This window comes from Alternaria conjuncta (genome assembly GCF_024043145.1).
Source record: "Alternaria conjuncta strain BMP 0040 chromosome Unknown scaffold_10, whole genome shotgun sequence".
Lineage (NCBI taxonomy): Eukaryota > Fungi > Ascomycota > Dothideomycetes > Pleosporales > Pleosporaceae > Alternaria > Alternaria conjuncta.
Window position 1 is genome coordinate 135,982 of NW_026250099.1, and position 17,440 is coordinate 153,421.

At 53.0% G+C, this 17,440-nt stretch overlaps 7 protein-coding genes across 7 annotated transcripts; 4 read left to right on the plus strand and 3 right to left on the minus strand.

The window, feature by feature from the left end:
- Positions 1 to 1,169: 1,169 nt before the first annotated feature.
- Positions 1,170 to 1,564, minus strand: J4E85_007106 (uncharacterized protein; the record flags this gene model as incomplete). The annotated part of the gene is made up of 2 exons (XM_051471340.1): positions 1,170 to 1,372; positions 1,429 to 1,564. 2 exons carry the CDS (start codon positions 1,562 to 1,564, stop codon positions 1,170 to 1,172), a joined length of 339 nt encoding a protein of 112 aa, XP_051324414.1.
- A 1,761-nt stretch (positions 1,565 to 3,325) lies between these two features.
- J4E85_007107 (uncharacterized protein) lies at positions 3,326 to 4,010 on the plus strand (the record flags this gene model as incomplete). Its single annotated transcript, XM_051471341.1, has 2 exons — positions 3,326 to 3,526; positions 3,702 to 4,010. 2 exons carry the CDS (start codon positions 3,326 to 3,328, stop codon positions 4,008 to 4,010), a joined length of 510 nt encoding a protein of 169 aa, XP_051324415.1.
- A 1,573-nt stretch (positions 4,011 to 5,583) lies between these two features.
- On the plus strand, positions 5,584 to 6,023 carry J4E85_007108 (uncharacterized protein; the record flags this gene model as incomplete). The annotated part of the gene is made up of 2 exons (XM_051471342.1): positions 5,584 to 5,634; positions 5,685 to 6,023. 2 exons carry the CDS (start codon positions 5,584 to 5,586, stop codon positions 6,021 to 6,023), a joined length of 390 nt encoding a protein of 129 aa, XP_051324416.1.
- A 1,082-nt stretch (positions 6,024 to 7,105) lies between these two features.
- On the plus strand, positions 7,106 to 7,456 carry J4E85_007109 (uncharacterized protein; the record flags this gene model as incomplete). The annotated part of the gene is made up of 2 exons (XM_051471343.1): positions 7,106 to 7,140; positions 7,303 to 7,456. 2 exons carry the CDS (start codon positions 7,106 to 7,108, stop codon positions 7,454 to 7,456), a joined length of 189 nt encoding a protein of 62 aa, XP_051324417.1.
- Positions 7,457 to 8,444: 988 nt separating this feature from the next.
- On the plus strand, positions 8,445 to 10,301 carry J4E85_007110 (uncharacterized protein; the record flags this gene model as incomplete). The annotated part of the gene is made up of 4 exons (XM_051471344.1): positions 8,445 to 8,471; positions 8,518 to 8,855; positions 8,909 to 10,117; positions 10,166 to 10,301. 4 exons carry the CDS (start codon positions 8,445 to 8,447, stop codon positions 10,299 to 10,301), a joined length of 1,710 nt encoding a protein of 569 aa, XP_051324418.1.
- Positions 10,302 to 10,392: 91 nt separating this feature from the next.
- On the minus strand, positions 10,393 to 11,478 carry J4E85_007111 (uncharacterized protein; the record flags this gene model as incomplete). The annotated part of the gene is made up of 2 exons (XM_051471345.1): positions 10,393 to 10,659; positions 10,777 to 11,478. 2 exons carry the CDS (start codon positions 11,476 to 11,478, stop codon positions 10,393 to 10,395), a joined length of 969 nt encoding a protein of 322 aa, XP_051324419.1.
- A 463-nt stretch (positions 11,479 to 11,941) lies between these two features.
- Positions 11,942 to 16,118, minus strand: J4E85_007112 (putative NRPS-like protein biosynthetic cluster; the record flags this gene model as incomplete). The annotated part of the gene is made up of 5 exons (XM_051471346.1): positions 11,942 to 13,691; positions 14,196 to 14,523; positions 14,583 to 15,289; positions 15,338 to 15,632; positions 15,680 to 16,118. The coding sequence occupies 5 exons, from the start codon at positions 16,116 to 16,118 to the stop codon at positions 11,942 to 11,944; spliced, it is 3,519 nt and encodes a 1,172-aa protein (XP_051324420.1).
- Between the last annotated feature and the right edge of the window lie 1,322 nt (positions 16,119 to 17,440).

Sequence of the window (17,440 nt, forward strand, 5' to 3'; positions counted from 1 at the left end):
TCTGATGTAATTACGCTACACCGAGCCTCAATGCTTCGTCTCGTCATCAGCTTCTCCCCGGATCCCAACGAAAAGAACAGAAAGTGAGCGCAGCGTGCGCTGTGCAGAATACTGTTGAGATTGGGCTCTCTATGACTGCCAGATGTCTGGAATAGAACGGCTTCCCTTGCGTCCATGTCCATCCAGTACCAGGACTTCTGCAGGGCGCTATAAGTGACATCAAGCGTCCCGACAGCGTACGGCGGATATGTTCGCTCCAATGGTAGCAGGCCAGCATCGGCAGACACCAGGGTGGGCTTTCGAACGGCACAATTGATGGGCTCCATACGGACTGATGTCTCCGAAACTCATAGTCGAATCGATCATTGCAGTAGCCCTTTCTACCTTTCTGATATGCTCTTCTCACTTCTTTCCTGTGGATCTAAGCCTCTCTCTGTACTGGGAAAGACGCTCCATTACCCGAGTGCCGTTCCACATCTCTTCACCATCGCTCACTTCACAAGAAGGCAAACCGATCTGCTCGATAGCGAAACTTGCAGCCACGTTGCCATACATAGATGCTTTAGTAATATCTCCTGATGCTTTCCAGCCTGCAATAAACCCGCCTAGATACGTGTTGCCACCTCCTGTAGGATCGACAACCTTGGTCACCAATGATTCGTAGTATGGCGGAAGCCATATATTCTTAGCTGCATGTTGAGTGGTCAGTGAGCCATGCTCACCTGCTCTCACGATAACGATCCCGTTTCCGCTCGGTCCGATTGCCTTGCTGAACTCTAGTGCGAATGTTTCCAGTCGGTCAGGCTGGAAGCTTTCGGAAGGCGAATTCTCGAACATGGCAGACATTTCCAAATGATTGGGCGAGAACACATCCACAAGTCTGCAGGCTTCCAGGAATGAGGGTCGGTTCTGGACGGTGCAAGCTGCTGGAAATGGTTCCCACACTATGAATGGCCGGCTTTTGAACCCGTGTTGCATGCGAAGCTTTATCAGCTCTGGAATCTGTGTTTCGATAACCTCGGGTGGTGCAAGGAGATGAAATGCTTCCGAGCCAAGTAGATTTGTGTTTACCAGATCGATTGGTGATGGCTTCAACGGCTCCGTAGTATAGCGGAACTTCTTCGCTAGGCGATCGTAAGCTCCAAAAGTCTACCACTGGAACAAGGCAGTCACATACGTCCAAAGGTATCATCTTCGTACTCAAGAAGCCCTCTGGTGCTCAGTCTGTCCTGCGAGACGTTTGCGTGCAGAGTGGTCCGCCAGGCCTGTAGCTGCTCTCGCACAGCATCGGGAAAGTCGTCGCCCACAAGAGCCAGACAGCCCACCGTCTTCGATAGCGCAGGGGTCTTGAACAGGCGGCTCCCCAGCGTTGCTGTTTATCGTAAGTCTATCAGCGTTCCGGAAGCGCCACACGTGTAAGATACATACCGTAAGCTCCGGAGCCGCCCGCTACGTCAATCAAAGGCGATCGTTTTGGCAGGTGGATCTCATCAATAACCACCATACCAAGCGATACAGTACCGACAGTCGAATCGTCTTCTACATTTGAGGACCAGGTATCCATGTTGCGCAGTAGGGATAGTCAGTGCTATTCAAGAAAGGAAGGAGTGGACTACGGAAGTGGTGACATCCGCGCCAACATGACGCATGGGATGGACTGCGTTCGCGAAATGTGGAGTCATTCAAGGGCGCGTCCGGGGGGTTGACTGCATGCTGACCTATGAAGCCCTAGTGTGCCAATCTGGGCTAGTACACACACAAGCAACCTTGTATCTCTATGCCGAACGACTCGGTATTTTGGACAAGTCGCAGGGTATTCATGAGGTTCTCCACAAGAATCTGCGCGTGATATTCCTTCTCGGGGGTTCCGGTTCCGCGCGCTTAGTCCATACGGCCAACTCAGCCGCATTCTTGTGTGCGCACTTGAGCGTAGGAGACGTTCTGCAGGCAGACGCCACTCAGCCTGACAGCCCCTACACGAGTATTATCGAGGAAATGATTCGCAATGATTGCGTTAGACCGAAAGGAACCAAAGTGGGTGAGAGTGCTCCAGATGGTGAAACGACCTCGGGAGACTTTCTTCCTGGGTGATGCTTTCATAGGCACTAGACCACAATAAAACGAGGCTCGCACGCTTACCACCGGTAATCTCGCAAAACTGGACCAAGCAGTATCTTGAACGGGATGTTGGTTCTATCGACCTTCTTATAGTCTTTGACTGTTCTGGGTCTATGTTGAAGCAGCGCCTCTCGCAACGCAACAGAGCCGATGGCGATGCTGATAACATCAAACGGCGTAGCGAGACGTTTAAGGGCTACTGAGCAGTGACACTAAACAGTTGCCTTGCTTCCGAGAAATCGTACGATGATCGCAAACGAGTTGGCAATCGTTATTGGTGTGTGCACTCGCGCGTAGTGAGCAGGTGGCTGTTCTCGCCATAAGAGCTAGAGGAGCTGGGGCAAGGATTCCGCCCACGCGGACAGACTCATGCGAGCATATCGAAGCGTCGCGCGAAAAGTTTAGTATGCTATTAAAGAGGGTACCCTAATGTTGTTGATGTGGATGGTGAACAGGAACAGCCACGCGCATCGGTGTGGCTGGGATTGTGGGAAAAGGAAAGGGTGATGACGTCATTGATCATCATCTTAGAGCGCTGGTGATACCGACCGCGCGGGCAGTTCTCTCCGTGCGCTTCAACAGATACGTCCTCACGACATCTCGTTGCATTTTATGGGAATCTATGAGGACCGTTCTCTCTCGCCATTTTGCCCACTTGGTAGACGCAGACACTCCCGGGGTCCACAAGCCGCTAACGGTGCTCGATCGCATATGCTTGCTGGAAAGCTCTTCGTTTTGCCTAAAAAGGGAGAAAGAGATATTCAAATCAAGCATGCGAAGAGAAGCTGCTCAACTGGGACGGCCGGTACTTAGGTCTTGGTACTGGAGATGGCATTGACACTGCGTCACGACATGCAGTGCTTCCGACGTTGTACTACGGCCTTTGGCATTGTCTTCGACCACCATTGACCTTCAATAGTGCTATGATACTTGCTATACAGTCTTACGTGTGGTCGACAGGTCGACTCCTTGCGTTACTTCTCTTTACCATTGCTTCCATCTGCTTCTACCGCTTTCGACTGCGATCCATCCGAGCGTCTTTGTCGCGTCTGTTATGTTGACTTCCTAATCGGTCGATCGCCGCACGCTCACCGCCTTGGCGCGGTGAATGGTGAACATGAAGAGCGACGCGCTTTGACAGGGATCTCAGAGACGCCCATACAGAGATTTCCAGCCCCAGAGGCTTCTCTCTCATCTTCTCAACAACATGGCGAGCCCCGAGAAGGTCGCTGAGCTGGCGGCGCGACTGCGTAGCCTCGCTGATAGCATATCGACCCACGAAGATCCTCGCGAAAGATCCAAGACGTCGCTCCAAGAGGCTGCGGTGGAGTTGGAGCAGACTGTCACCAAGTTCCACTCACGCGGCGATGCTCACGTACTGGTGCTGATTGATGCGCATAGTCATCCGGTAAGCTGTTCCCCTGTACCCATTATCCAGAGCCTATCAGATGGATACACGACGATTTACGTTGCAAGATAAAGAAGCAAATGATGATGTAGTCGTCTAGGACGTGTTTGAGTGTTGGAGTACATCTCAACATGACGAGAACTTTTACATCATCAACTGCTAACTCTACACTCAGTTCTGTAACGACGTCTACCATGAAGCCTCCGAGCACATCTACTCCGAGTTCGAAAGAGTCAAGCCATTCAAAATCAGGAGTCGTCTTCACAAAGCGATTAAGAATTACTTGATCGGTATATCCGCAGTCGCAGCACTCGGGGCGTCTCGACTGATTGTGCGCCTCTATGCCAACTCGGTCAAGTTAGAGAATGATCTACTTCGCCCGCTTCAGCAATTTGCTGTTCAGTTTTCCTCGATTGACGCTGACTTCGACTTCATCGGCGTTCAAGACGAAGCTACGGTAGAGCTCAAAGTCTCTAGTGAGTGACACTTGAACATCTTCAAAACGACTTTCCTAACCATATTAGATGCCTTCGAAACAGCTCGGTACGACCCAAATTGTAAGCACATCTTCCTCGCTGCTTGGAGACGACCTGTATACCTCGCGATGTTGCGCACATCTTCCAAGAAAGTCACGCTAGTCCAGGGAGACGGGATGGGCGCGGGGGCCAAGTTCGTTCCTCTGCCGTGCGATTTTATCAGTATCCCGAATATCTTCGATAAGCCCGCAGGAAAAGACCCGTTCTCTTCGCTCACATCGCACTCTATGCGCAAGCGCTTCGTAGAGAAACTGATCAGCGTTGACGCTTCTTGCAAAAACGAGTCACACGATCTTTTCTACGTCGACACTCACTATGATTGCGACGTTGAACCTACTACGGTGAACGATACCACGGATGCGCATCGTCAAGAACTTCGACTTCCGTATCTCCGAGACGCAAAACGTGGCCATGTACCCGTCAACGAAGCTGGGCATCGTCTAGACTACCATATGGGGCTTCCTTCTCCCGCCGATAGACAAGCATACGCAGAGAAATTCGGAAGTGGCGCCGCCCCGCCTTGCAGATTGTTCCACCTCGGGAAAGGAAAATGCCGCTTTGGTAGCGACTGTTCCTTTGATCACTCTGAAATTAGTAGCCAGATCTACAAGGTGGTTAGATATATGACAAAGAGGAACCCTTGCGCGATGGGCAGTGATTGCCATCGTGCAGACTGCATATATGGACATGTCTGCCAGGATACGAAGTGTCTCAGTGACGAACTCGACTCCTGCAGCATGAAGAAGTTTCATGGGGTGAGTTTCGGGCCTGTGATGTGGGTACCTGACGATTTTGCTCCACGAATTCCCGCGGGTGGTGCAACAGGGGCCCTAGCTGAGGAAGGAGAGGGTGCGACTGTGGATTCTTCCTGGTACTGAGAAGTCATGATACCTATGACAGCATGTGATAGGTACGGAGCTTTGGACCGAGTCTGGCCCTGGCGCAAGTAGACCATTGTCTACTATGTAGCCTACAATGTCTTTAAATGAACACGTTCAGACAATACGAATGCGATGTAGATGTCCTGCCTATGTGTCTTACTCGCAGCCGACAAATTGTAATCTCGAAATGCGCTCCATGAAATGTGCGAAAAGACTTACCGCGCCGCTTTCCACCATGCCTTTCTTCCAATCTCATCACCACACAGCAAGCTTCTCACCCAGTGCGTTGTTCGCCCGTCATCTGCACTTCATTTTTACTTTGCGTATCTAACAATCTTGTGCAGACTCGAGAAATAGTAGTCACCGATTCATACTACGGTCGCAGTCCATACAAGATCATTTCGCCAACAAGCAATTACAAGTTCCCAGCTTCTACCTTGATTTCACCCTTGTTCGGTCTCGAGAAGGCTTTGACGCACTGACTTAGTATGAGGGAGACCGTAATCCTTCACGCAGATTGCTGCCTAAGGGTCACACACTCTTCCATTCTTTGCGCCTGCGTATAAGACCTCTGTCAATCACACTCCTTCCCGAACTATGACCAGTCGCTGTGTACTCAACCCCTAGACCTGGCGGCAAAATGTCACAACAATCGAGTCGTCAGGAGGCTCCCAATGCGGTCGAAGAAGCAGTAAGTTCCACTCATACCATGTTATTGTATGGCAACACTGACACTTCAAGGACTTGATCTCGGCCACGATCAACGAGTACATTGCCGAGAAGCGCCGCGGATGCGCCACATTCCACGCGAAAACGGTCGGGCTCAAGGTGTCCCCCCGAAAGATCCAACAGGTTTCTTCCGGCTACTATAGCTTCTTTGGTACAAGCCCAGGAACCCCTCGCGTCAAGATACGCTATGATCTATCGTTGTCGAACAAGTCAGACATAGCAGACATTTCTCCTCTAGCATGTGTCCAGGTCCGCGGGCGCCGTAGCTGGCGTCCTCTACGTGATTGGGTTGAGGTTCGGTGCAAATGTAAAGGCTTTAGCAACGAGACCGGGCTTGTACGTGCGACGTGAACGTTACTCAAATACCAGGCTGACACGACTCTCAGCTCGTTGACTACCGTATGTTACAGGGCCGTCTCCTCGAGTTGCGCAAGATCGACTTCGATGTATGGAGGAAGACCTCGATAGCCGACATGTCCTTGGAGTCGCTTCAAGACGGAACCTTCTTCGCGCGCCATTCATCTGGGGAACTTGGCAAGACAAATGCATTACAGATACGCCGACGACCCTCATTGGTTCTTCCATGCGGTCCAGTAGCAACCTTATTGAGCGACGTAGAGATTGGGCTTTCACATCAATGGGTTTCATTCGGAAACTGGCTCACGGCAAAGCTCGCGACACTACCTCCACGTGCTGTTGACAACAGCCAACAGTGCTGGTGGCAGGCGAATGGCCGCGCTTTTAGGTTGTTGGACTTGCCTTTCGAACTTCGCTCGATGATATACAGACAGCTTCTTGGGCTTTACATATGGCCTCACAAAAAGTTAGGATACCATGAACACCCGTTGCGAAGTCCGTTGAGAATCTTCGGCCAGGCAACGTATACAGCGTACACTAACCGCTGTATGGCATTCGCACGGACTTCTCAGTACTCTCTCGATCCCATCGGAAATGAACGACCTTGGGCGTCGATCAACACCAACATACAGTACATCTGTAAGCAGGTAAGAGCCGAGTTCCGCAAGTTTACCGTGACATCGACTGTGCCGCATTTTCGGGATCCCTGGACGCTCATAGAGGTGTTGCCTAGTTTGCAAGGCAAATGGCTCCGTCACATCTCTCTCGGTTTTCCAAACTCCATTTACTTCAGGTTTCTGGGCTATGATGACCAACGCCAAGTGGAGTGGCCAGGTCAAGCTTTGATTCGAGTCTTTGGGAGGATCCCGACGCTAGCTCGCCTCCATTTGCATTTCCAGGTTTCTCTCCCCCGATGGATAGAGAGGGTAGGTATCGAGGATCAATTCTTCTCCCACGACCCTTGGGTTCGGTCGTTGCCGAGCCATCCTACTGACCTGATCTCCTGTCAGAAGACACTACTGGATTGGTTCTTCACACTGGCGCTGGAGGACCTTCGACAGATACCATCCGTAACTATGTCCGGACATGTGAAACTCAGCACACGTACTAAGTGGGAGGCAATACTGCATGATGAGCGCAATGGTACGCTTCACAACCTTTCCGCTGAAAGGCTGACAATCATGTCAGATTACTTGCGGCGACCTTTGTAAGTCTTGTTTCCCCCCAGCTTGAGACTGTTGTTGCCGGTGTGTGTTCTGACCATCTCTTACAGTCCTCCTGTGTGCTTCTGCAAGCGCCCGTGCCACTGGTGGAAGGAATTCGGTCCGCCTGCCTACGGCGAGATAGCTAACTTCGAGTTCCCATGGCCTACAGGCCGCATGAATTACGACCCCAAAGTACACGATCGGTTCGTATGCGAAGATTGAGGCACAGAACACTTAGAGGGATAGGCGGTAGAAGGACTGGGATACCTGGAGACAAACATGCTCTTTACGACCCGCGCCGCTGAAGCCTGAGGCGTAGTGAGGTTGCGCGATAGGCTAGACACAACGAAGATATTATCAGTAGAACAGCAGGAGCTCCCTGTCGTGATGCTGGACAGTCAATGTTGGTGTCGTAAGCTCGGCGTTCTAGTCCCCTCGTGGCGGCTTCCCCTTATTTCCCCGCATCGCACTAGTGACGTAGCGCCAAATAGCGTGGCTCGGCAGTTACACAAGTCGTCAAACCTCACTCACGATCACCAAACCATCACTCTTTCGATCAAATTCCCGTGCGGTCAGCTTAACCCTCGCGTGAACTTTCGCAGCGTGGCTGAGCGTGCTGCAAAGACATTTGCCGCCCACTTCATCCGCTGCCGCTCGATCCCGGAACCTGGGTCGAGATCACAGCGCTGCGAACATGGGTATGTATCGACGTACCAGGGCTAGACAGAGGCTAATACGCGATCAAGGCTCATGACTGGACAGCGCGCGCTGATATGTGCCGTAGATGATGTGTTACGAACGATGAGACGGCACGCAGGTCCTTCACGTGTGGGAGATGCGGAGAACCTGGCTGTTGGAAATCAGGCTGGGCGATAAGTAACCCAGACGCTCAGCGGAGGATCGGCCGGCCGTTGTCTACACATTTTAGCAACGTTTTGTCTTGGATTCTGCTCCGACTACAATTGCCGGATCACGAGAGGTGCTCACGGTGCTATCCTGCCGACATCTTCACGCGCTCCATGGCAAGCCACGTCTGACTTGCACTCCGGCTGGTTTTCGAAGTCGAATCGCAATAGCACCGACATTCCAGTTTGAGTCAGAATAGGCCCGCGAAGTGCGCCTTTTCGTACAACAAGCGATACAAGTACCTCGCTGCGTCCTTGGTCTGAGCACAACCATTGCCTCTCACACACCAGTTGCTTTGATCACGATGGAGGCACACGACTATAACGAAGATGTAAGTTTCCAAGAGGATTGATACCGCCCAGTACTAAGCGACGCAGGAACGCCGGCAGCTCGAAGCCGAGCTCCACACAGAAATCCTTCCCGGCACGGAGGTCATGGCAGATGTAGGCTCACACCACTTCGTCAAAGGAGCGCATCGCCAAGTCCTCGTTCCTCAACCCAGCGATGATCCCAACGATCCTCTCAATTGGAGTACCGGTTGGAAGATGGCATGCATCATCGCGGCATCAATGGCCACGTTCACGCAAGGATTTGGTCCATTGGCTCTAGCACCGATGTTTCCAGCACTGATAGAAGCTTTCAACACCGATTTGGCCGGAGCAGTTCAATTCACCGGTGTTTGCATCTTGGTACTGGGATTTAGCAACTTCATCTGGTGAGTACCACCAGATCATGATGCAGACGCCAAAGACTAATGGGTAATGCTAGGGTTCCAATCAGTACATCTTTCGGACGTCGCCCGGTTTATCTCGCATCCCAACTCATCAACTTCGGTACCTCGATATGGCGCGCCAAGGCCAACTCCTACAACTCGTTCATGGGCGCGTGTATTCTCAACGGCATCGGCGCTGGACCGGCTGAGACCATCATGCCCGAGATCATCGCCGACATCTTCTTCTTGCATGACCGTGGGAAGTGGAATACTCTTTACTGGGTAGTCTACATGGGCTCGCTGATGGTCGGTCCCATCGTGTCTGGATCAATGACTGAGACGGTCGGCTGGCGCAGCTTCTGGTGGCTCAATACTGGCATCCTCGGCCTTTCATTCTTGATGGTGGTCTTCATGTTCCCAGAAACAAGGTTCAAGCGCGCATTGCCCGAGCACTTGGGACAGAAGAAACCCAGTTCACTAGAAGAGAAGACACGAGCGACTACCCAGGAAGACATCAACCACTCCGACAGCGAGAAAGAGACAAATCCAATCCAGCACATCAACACAGCTAACTCCATCCTGCCAAACACGGCGAGCCTAGAGATGTCCGAGACAGCTCAGCGAGACCCCTTCCTTGGCCGTGGCAAACCTGGCAAATGGCAGTGGAAGATCTTCCAACCAAACGCCCACCCGTTCCGTTCCATCTTCCTCGACCTTTGGATTCCCTGGAAGCTATTCGCCTTCCCCATTGTCGAATTCGCCGCTTTCGTCGTCAGTTGGTCGTGCTCCAGCTTCCTCACGATCAACCTCACACAAAGCCAAGTCCTCGCCCTACCTCCCTACAACATGAAGCCCATGACTGTTGGCTTTACAAACTTCGCCATCATGATTGGAGCATTCATCGGACTCTTCACTGCTGGCCCACTCAGCGATTGGGTGTCTGCAAGGAGCACCAGGAAGAACAATGGTATACGTGAGCCGGAGATGCGGTTGCCAGCTATGATACCATATGTCGTCATCATGTTCATCGGCAATATTGTCGTCGCAATAGGCTATGAGCGCAAGTGGCCCTGGGAAGCCATCATCGTCATTGGCTACACATGCGCTGGTATACAAGTTGCAGCGCTACCTGGTATCGTCAGTACATATGCTGTTGACTCGTACAAGCCCGTTGCAGGCTCTTTATTCGTCGCTATCACCGTCAACAAGAATCTTTGGGGCTACGGATTTGGCAAATTCATCACGCCGTGGAGTGAAGAGGTTGGGTAAGACGCGTAAATCTGATCATGTAGGAGCATTGCTAATTGCAGTAGATTTATCTCGCCCATTATGACAAACGCAGCTCTTGTTACGCTCTGGTGCTCGTTCGGTATTCTCTTTTGGTGGAAAGGCAAGACGTTCCGTCGCTGGAGCAAGAACAGCAGCGTCCACCGACTAGGCGCTTTGTAGTGCGCATCGCACCTCTTTATCTGCAAGTCTTCCTGGCAGCACCTTCCCTGCTCATAGCTCTCAGCCTGCAATCACCTGCAATCCTCGACCCTTACTCATCTTCCTTCTCCCTCGCTCTCTTACTCCCAGGTGCCGCACTCTTCTTCACATCATCAGCAATCCACTCCGACTCATCCGCCTTGCCCTCCAACTCCTCCCATCCATGCACCTCCATCTCCTCCAGCACCTCATTATTCTGCCTCAACCACTGCCAATGCAGCAGAACCTGCCACACCCTCTCCAGCAGCGCGATACCACTCAACCCCGCCACCTCTTCATCAGTCAACAGCAGATAATCGTCCAGGGCCGTAACATGATGCTTCATCCTCGCTATCACACCATGCGTCCCATACCCTCCCGCCGGCGCCGCAATCACCGTCGCAATGATATTAGGCAGCCGCGCCCTTCTATGCGGAAACCTCGCAGGGAAACTCACGGGCACTGGATCAGGCGCCGGTATCCCCGTCGGCGGCACCGAAGCAACCGCAACAGGCATCTCGCGACCCGTCGCCCCATGCTCCATCTTCCACTCCCTCAACATATCATACCGCAGCACCAACCGCATAGCAAGCTGTTTCTTCCGATCATAAAGCCTGGCCATAAGCGCCCTATTCTGCACAATCGCCTCCGGCAACAACGTCCGCGTGATCAGGAAAAGTAGCTCCTCACATAGATACCGGAAACGACCTTGGGGGCGGTCTTCAAGCGCACTGAACACAGCAGGCCAGTTTGTCTTACTGTCCACTGGCCGGAGTAACGTATCAATGAGCGGATGCAATCCTTTCGTTCCAAGATTACTGTGAACCCGGCCCCAGACTTGTATCGCATCCAACCCCGCTTCCAGCGTGCCTGCAAACGGAGTTGGGACTGTGGGCGCGTAGTGGTAGTGTAAGGATAATTTTGCGGCTGCTGCTTCTTTCCGAGCGGACTTTCCAGGCGTGTCTTGTTCGAGCAGCGAGGAAGGCGCATCGCTGACAGTGCTGTTGGCGCGTACGCCGCGGCCGCTGCGCGTGGGTGGTGGTGGGGGCGTGGGACGCGGTGTGTGGAAGGAGGCTTGGGAGTCGGAGAGTATGCTTTGTGCGCGGTCGACACGTTGGAAGCTGCGGCCGCGGTTGCGGTTGCGGTTTGGTGTTGCCATTTTGGGTGCGCGGACTGCAAGAGCGAGCGGGCGAGTGTGGAGGTGATGATTGGGGATAGGTGGGTAAGATTTCGAATAGAGTATTTTGAGTATCTGTGATGTTGTGTGTAAGTGAGAGTGCGCGTTGTTATTGGTATGACGTGTGTGATTGTGGTAGATTGTGTGGAGGTGAGCGTGAAAAGGCAGTGAAAGAGGATGTGATATTTTCTGTCATGATAGTGAGAGGCAGGTGCGTGTTTGCGAGGCAATTGGAGTGGCTTGCTGTCTTCTCCTAAACCATTAGATCTTCTGCAGAGGTTTGACACAAAGAGCATTCAACGTGAACTGTACTTATGATTAGATTTGTATCAGTCTGCATAGAAGACACCACAGCGCAACGAAGTGCTAATACTTTGTAATAGATCCTTCGATTCAAAGAGTAACTTTACCATACTCGCCGCCTGAGACTACTCGCATCCACCACTCAACCCTTGATAGCCTGCTGTTGCATCTTCTCACCACTCTCATTCGCAGGCCCAAGACCCATCTTCGCCGGCCCACAAAGCTGCATACCATCCTTACTAAACCTGCTCCCATGGACCGGGCAATCCCAACTCTTCTCAGTCGAGTTCCAGCAGACCACACCCTTCAGATGCGGGCAGAGCGCGGAGAACTTGTGGATCTGACCACCTTCATCCTTGTATACAGCGAGCGGGTTGGTGGGGTTAGTGTTGAGAACACCGCCCTCACCGGGTACGAGGTCTTCAATGTCTTTGATGTCGGACTGGGCGAAGCGCTTGTACTGGGCGTTAATCTGGAGGTCGTGGCTGATCATGCTGGTTGCTGACTTTGCGATTGAAGCTAGACGCTTGGGGTCGTAGGCGGCGATCCAGGAGTTGGGTTGTTCGGTGATGGAGTCTGCGATGAGCTTTCCGGCGAGGACGCCGTGGGTCAGTCCGTTGCCAGAGTCACCGGTGATGATGTAGATGTGCTTGTTTCCTTGGTTCTTGCCGATAAAGGCCATGTGGTCGACCGGCTCGAAGACCTGACCACTCCACTTGTAATCGATTGTGGTTGCTTGTGGGAAGCGGGCGCGTGTCCATTCTTCAAGCTCCTTGAAGGGTGCGACGGTGTCGGCTTGGCCAACTTTGTGGTCACCTCCACCCACGACCATGTAGTCATCCTTCTCGTCGCACTCGGTGAGACGTATGTACTTGTAGATTTCAGCCGAATCGTAGATCAGGGCGTCTTCGACTGAACCCTTGGGTACGCGGATGGCGATACAGTAGGTGCGGAAGTACTCCTCTTCGGCGATGACAGAGAGTTTCTGAAGCGGGACACAGGTAGCCTCGACAGCATCGGCACACTTGATGGTGTTTCCGTCGGCTGTCTTGACGTAGACATCCTTGTGGCCCATGCCCATGATCTCTACGCCCTTCTCCTGCACGTCGATGCATCGAGTGTTGGTGTAGCACGAGAAGTTGGACTGCTGCTTGAGAAAGTCGAGGACACCAACAACGTACTTGGTGGGATGGAACGTCGCCTGCTGTGGGTATATGACGGCATCGCTTTGATCAATGCTGCCTTCCCATCCCTTGAGCTTGAAACCCTCCTTGTATTCCGTGGGGATACCGAGCGCCTTCGCCTTGTCGCCGTCCTCAATGAGAGTCTTGATATCGCTGGCATGGTCTTTTGAGTCTTTGGGGTATTGCGAGAAGTCGTAGCCGGGAAGATGGCGGTACTCGCACTCAATGCCCAGCTGCTTGGAGATCTCGCCGACGCGGTTGAGCGCCCAGGTATGTGATTCGGCGGCCGCCTTTGCGCCCTTGTCCCCGTGCTTCTTCGCAATCGCAGTGTAGCCGTCGTCTAGGTCGTTGGCGAGATGACCGCTGGTACGTCCAGTTTCACCTGAAAGTACCTCTCGGCGTTCGATCAAGACGACGTTCAGGCCACGAGTGACCAGCTCATAGGCAACTGAGACACCAGAGATGCCGGCGCCGACAATGCAGACGTCCGTCTCGAGGTCCTTGTCAAGCTTGAGGAACTTGGGGATGCTCTTGTACGGCAGGTGGTGAATCCAGACAGGGTCCGTCTCTCCGCTCGTGTACATGAAGTGTTGTGGGCTCGAGGTCTTGGCTGTAGCTACTGGCGCGTCGCCGCTCATGGTCGCCATGTTCGCTCGTTGTCCTGCGAAAGCGTATTTCGGTGTCTGCTGTAGGCGGGGCGCGAGTCTGCTATATGAAGCTAGACGTATGGAGGATATTCGTGCGGTGTTTCGTAGGAGAGAGGTACGGAAGAGACGAGGGGCAGACAGCGACATGTCTTAACGGTAGGTAAGGAGCGCGTGTGCTGAACACGTGGAGGTACATGGTGTTGTATATGCCTAAACTGTCAATAATCATGACGGGTTCATGTAATTGCCTGCGCATCATTGGCCGCGTGCGTCGCGTGAGCCAAAACGAAGCATTGGCGATGGTGTAGCATTGACGGTGCCATGACGTCTCTTGTGCAACTCCGAGGAGCGTCAGGTTGTGGGCGACAGGAACGACTGTCAGCCGGGGAAAGAGTCTGAGCAAGAGGTATCAAATAATTCAGGAAGTCGGTAACGTGTACACAGCTAAAGAGAAGCAGTTGCCCAAAGGCAATGATGAAGTCGCGATAAGAACAATGATGTTTGCGCGAAACTGCAACACGCTAAATTTCATCCGCGGCACGTCAGCACGTGACTTAGTGCTTACCTCCCCTCCGCGGGCTTCAACAAACCCTCCGCAACATCCTTCAACACGAACTTCTTGATCTTACCGCTGCCCGTCAACGGCACCTCGGCATCGCAGTCCTCGCCCAGCCAGAAGATATGCACAGGCGCCTTATGCCTGCCCAGCACCTTCCGCACCCAGCCCTGCACCTCAGCCAGATCTGGTTTATCCGTGTTGGGCTCGTGGAGGAGGAAGGCAGCGGGCACTTCGACGTAGCGAGGATGTGAGACGCCGACGACGATTGCGCGGGCGATGGATGGGTGTGCGACGAGACGTTCTTCGATTTCGAGGGGGTAGATGTTTTCGCCTCCTGATCTTAAGTTAGTACGCAGGCTTCAAGGGTTGTGCTAACGGAAGAGAGACACATACCTCGGATGATGATATCCTTGAACCGACCGGTGATGGTGCAGTATCCATCCACATCTAGAACCGCCTCATCACCAGTATGTAGCCAAGGCTCGCCATACTCGTCGCGAACAATGAGCTCCGCCGTCTTCTCAGCATTCTCCCAGTATCCGCGACAGACTTGGTATCCAGCGACGCAGAGTTCGCCTCTGACGCCGATCGGCACGACGCGATCCTGATGGTCCACGATCTTGACGCGCGCGTGTGGCAGCACCGTTCCGACAGTAGTCAACCGCGCATGCAGCGAGTCAGTCGTATGTGCGTTGAACACCGTCGGGCTAGCCTCGGTGAGCCCATACGAAGACGTGAAATCCGACATGTTGAGCTCGTTGACCATGCGCTCCATCAGCCACTTCGGCACTGGACTGCCTGCCACGATGCCTGTCCTCAGATCGCTCGTCCAGCCTTCCGGCCGTGGTACGTCCATTATAGATTCCATCATAGCTGGTACACCGTGTAGGGCTGTGCAGCGTTCTGCGTCGATAGCCTGCATACAGGCAACTGGATCGAATTGTTCGGCTGGGAAGACGATCTTCGCGCCGTGTGTGAGACAAGCGAGGAGACCGAGGGTGAGACCGAAGCAGTGGAAGAGAGGTGGTGGACAGCAGAGGGTGTCGTTCGGTGTGAGGTCCATGCGGTCGCCGATGAAGCGGGAGTTATTGATCAGGTTGCTGAAAAAACGTCAGAAGAGCGCCATCTCGCGGATTGGACTGACTTACTGGTGCGTCAACATGGCAGCCTTCGGGTTACCAGTACTACCGCTCGTGAACTGCAGGTTTGCGACATCATAAGGACTTATTATGCCGTCGAAGATATCTAGGATGTGCTCGGGGATGTATTGGGCTTCTTCGATAAGGGAAGAGTAGGAGATGAAGCTGTCGTGTTGGCCGCGTATCAGGCACACGGTCTTGAGGTCTGGTAGTGTGGAGCTGATATCGTCTTGACTGAGCTTCTCAAGCAACGGACCATTGTCGAAGCGAGCGATCGTAGGTGTAGTAAACAGTATCCTGCATTCTACCATGGTCAGTCTTTCTTCCATATCATACGTCAGGTCAACTCACTGGTATGCTTCAGCGCATACTCCATCTCCGTCGCCGTATACGTATTGTTGAGGGTAACGCAGATACCCCCTACTCTCGCGCACGCGAAGAAAAGCGCAATGTACTTCTCGCAGTTCCCGCTCATGATTCCTATTCTATCCCTCGGTCGCACTCCCTCTTTTAGTAGAGCTCTTGCCAGTAAACTTGACTCCTCCCATAGCTTCTTGTACGTCCACCGCGCACCTGTCCAGGGTATGACAACAGCTTCATTGTCTGGGTAGCACTCTACTTGCCGCTGGAGCAGTTGCGAGAGTGTTAGTTGGAGTAGTGGTGGGTCCAATGGCCCTGCGACGATCGAGAGGTTGGGATATGGAGGTAGGATGTAAGGGTCGATTTGAAGTAGTGTTTGGTTCAGACGTTGTAAGGCGTCATTCCGCGATTGGTCGTATATCTCTCCCATCTCGATGTGTGTATCTCGCTCCCTCACAGGCAGCGTCTCGATGTACTGTGGTCGAAAGCGGAAAGCGATCCGAATGCTACCCCAAAACTAAGAGTTCGCAACGGAGGGTATGAGCTGGCGACTAAGCTGATGGAAGGCGTAGAAAGAAAACGATAGAGAAGCAATAGTATACAACAACACCCAAAGGCAATCAATCACTCGACGATGAACTTTGTCGGTAGCAACTTCAGCCATAGCACCCAGCGATAACAACAGCTCAATGACGGTGCTTCGCCGATGGCTCGGATCTAATCTCACAAACAAGGCAACCCATCTCGCCCTCCAAACGCGCCGTCTCCGGAGAGCCCTCAAACGTCTTGTCTGTGGGCCATCACTCACTCTTCGATCGACTACCCACGCCATCGCCCGGTCTCTCGCTCAGCCCTGCTCCTTCCGGACGCAACGCCGGGAGCCAGTCTAACAGCGCACCATCAAGTGATGGGCAGAATTTTCCTTCCTCGCAGCAGGCAAAGATCGACGCTCGCAAGTTGCATCGCCCCCCGTGAGTGTAGTTCGTTCCCAGTGCATGTTGGGACCGATGACAGCAAGCGGCGAAGCCACCATTGTCGGGGTAGTAGACCGACAAGGGTCGGGCGCTCGATCTTGATCTGATAAGATTAAACGGACCATCCAGGCGTATAGCAGCTGCGACATCGGTGGGCCTTTCTCGTAAAGGCCGCGTGCATTGATGCAGAGCAAATTTTTATCAGATCGAAAGAAATTTTTATCAGATGGAATGTACGAGTAAGGCGTCCTGCCAGCATGGAATGGTGCGCCGCATCAATGTGGAGAGAGGGAAGGATGCTCTAGCGCCTTGTATCCGGCTGGGCAATAACCTCCAGCGGATCAGATAATTTACTGGCCTGCCCCATCAGGCGCCCAAGTGTCATGCCGGTGCATCTGATAATTTTTCATCCACAAATCCACCATCGCGTCGTAGCGATCTACCAGTTCGAGAAACGTATGCGACCAGGGCCTGTGCATGTCGCTGCAGTGCCGTTATTACGTGTTGCATCCACACCACCATCTCCACAAAGTGACCGTCATCCGAGCGTGCGTGAAAATGCGGTCGAAGACATCCATGCCGCCGTCCACTCGCGGTGCGCACTGGCTTGAGCGTCATGCACCGACGGATCAGATAAAAAAATTGCGGCTAATTATCAGATCCGCGTGCTGCAGCGAGTGAGACCAGGGTGAGAACGCTCGTTATTGGTTGGAAGGGGCGTGAGGTCATGTCATATGTGACGTGCGTGTCGTCGGTTAGTGTGGGATATACGAACGGC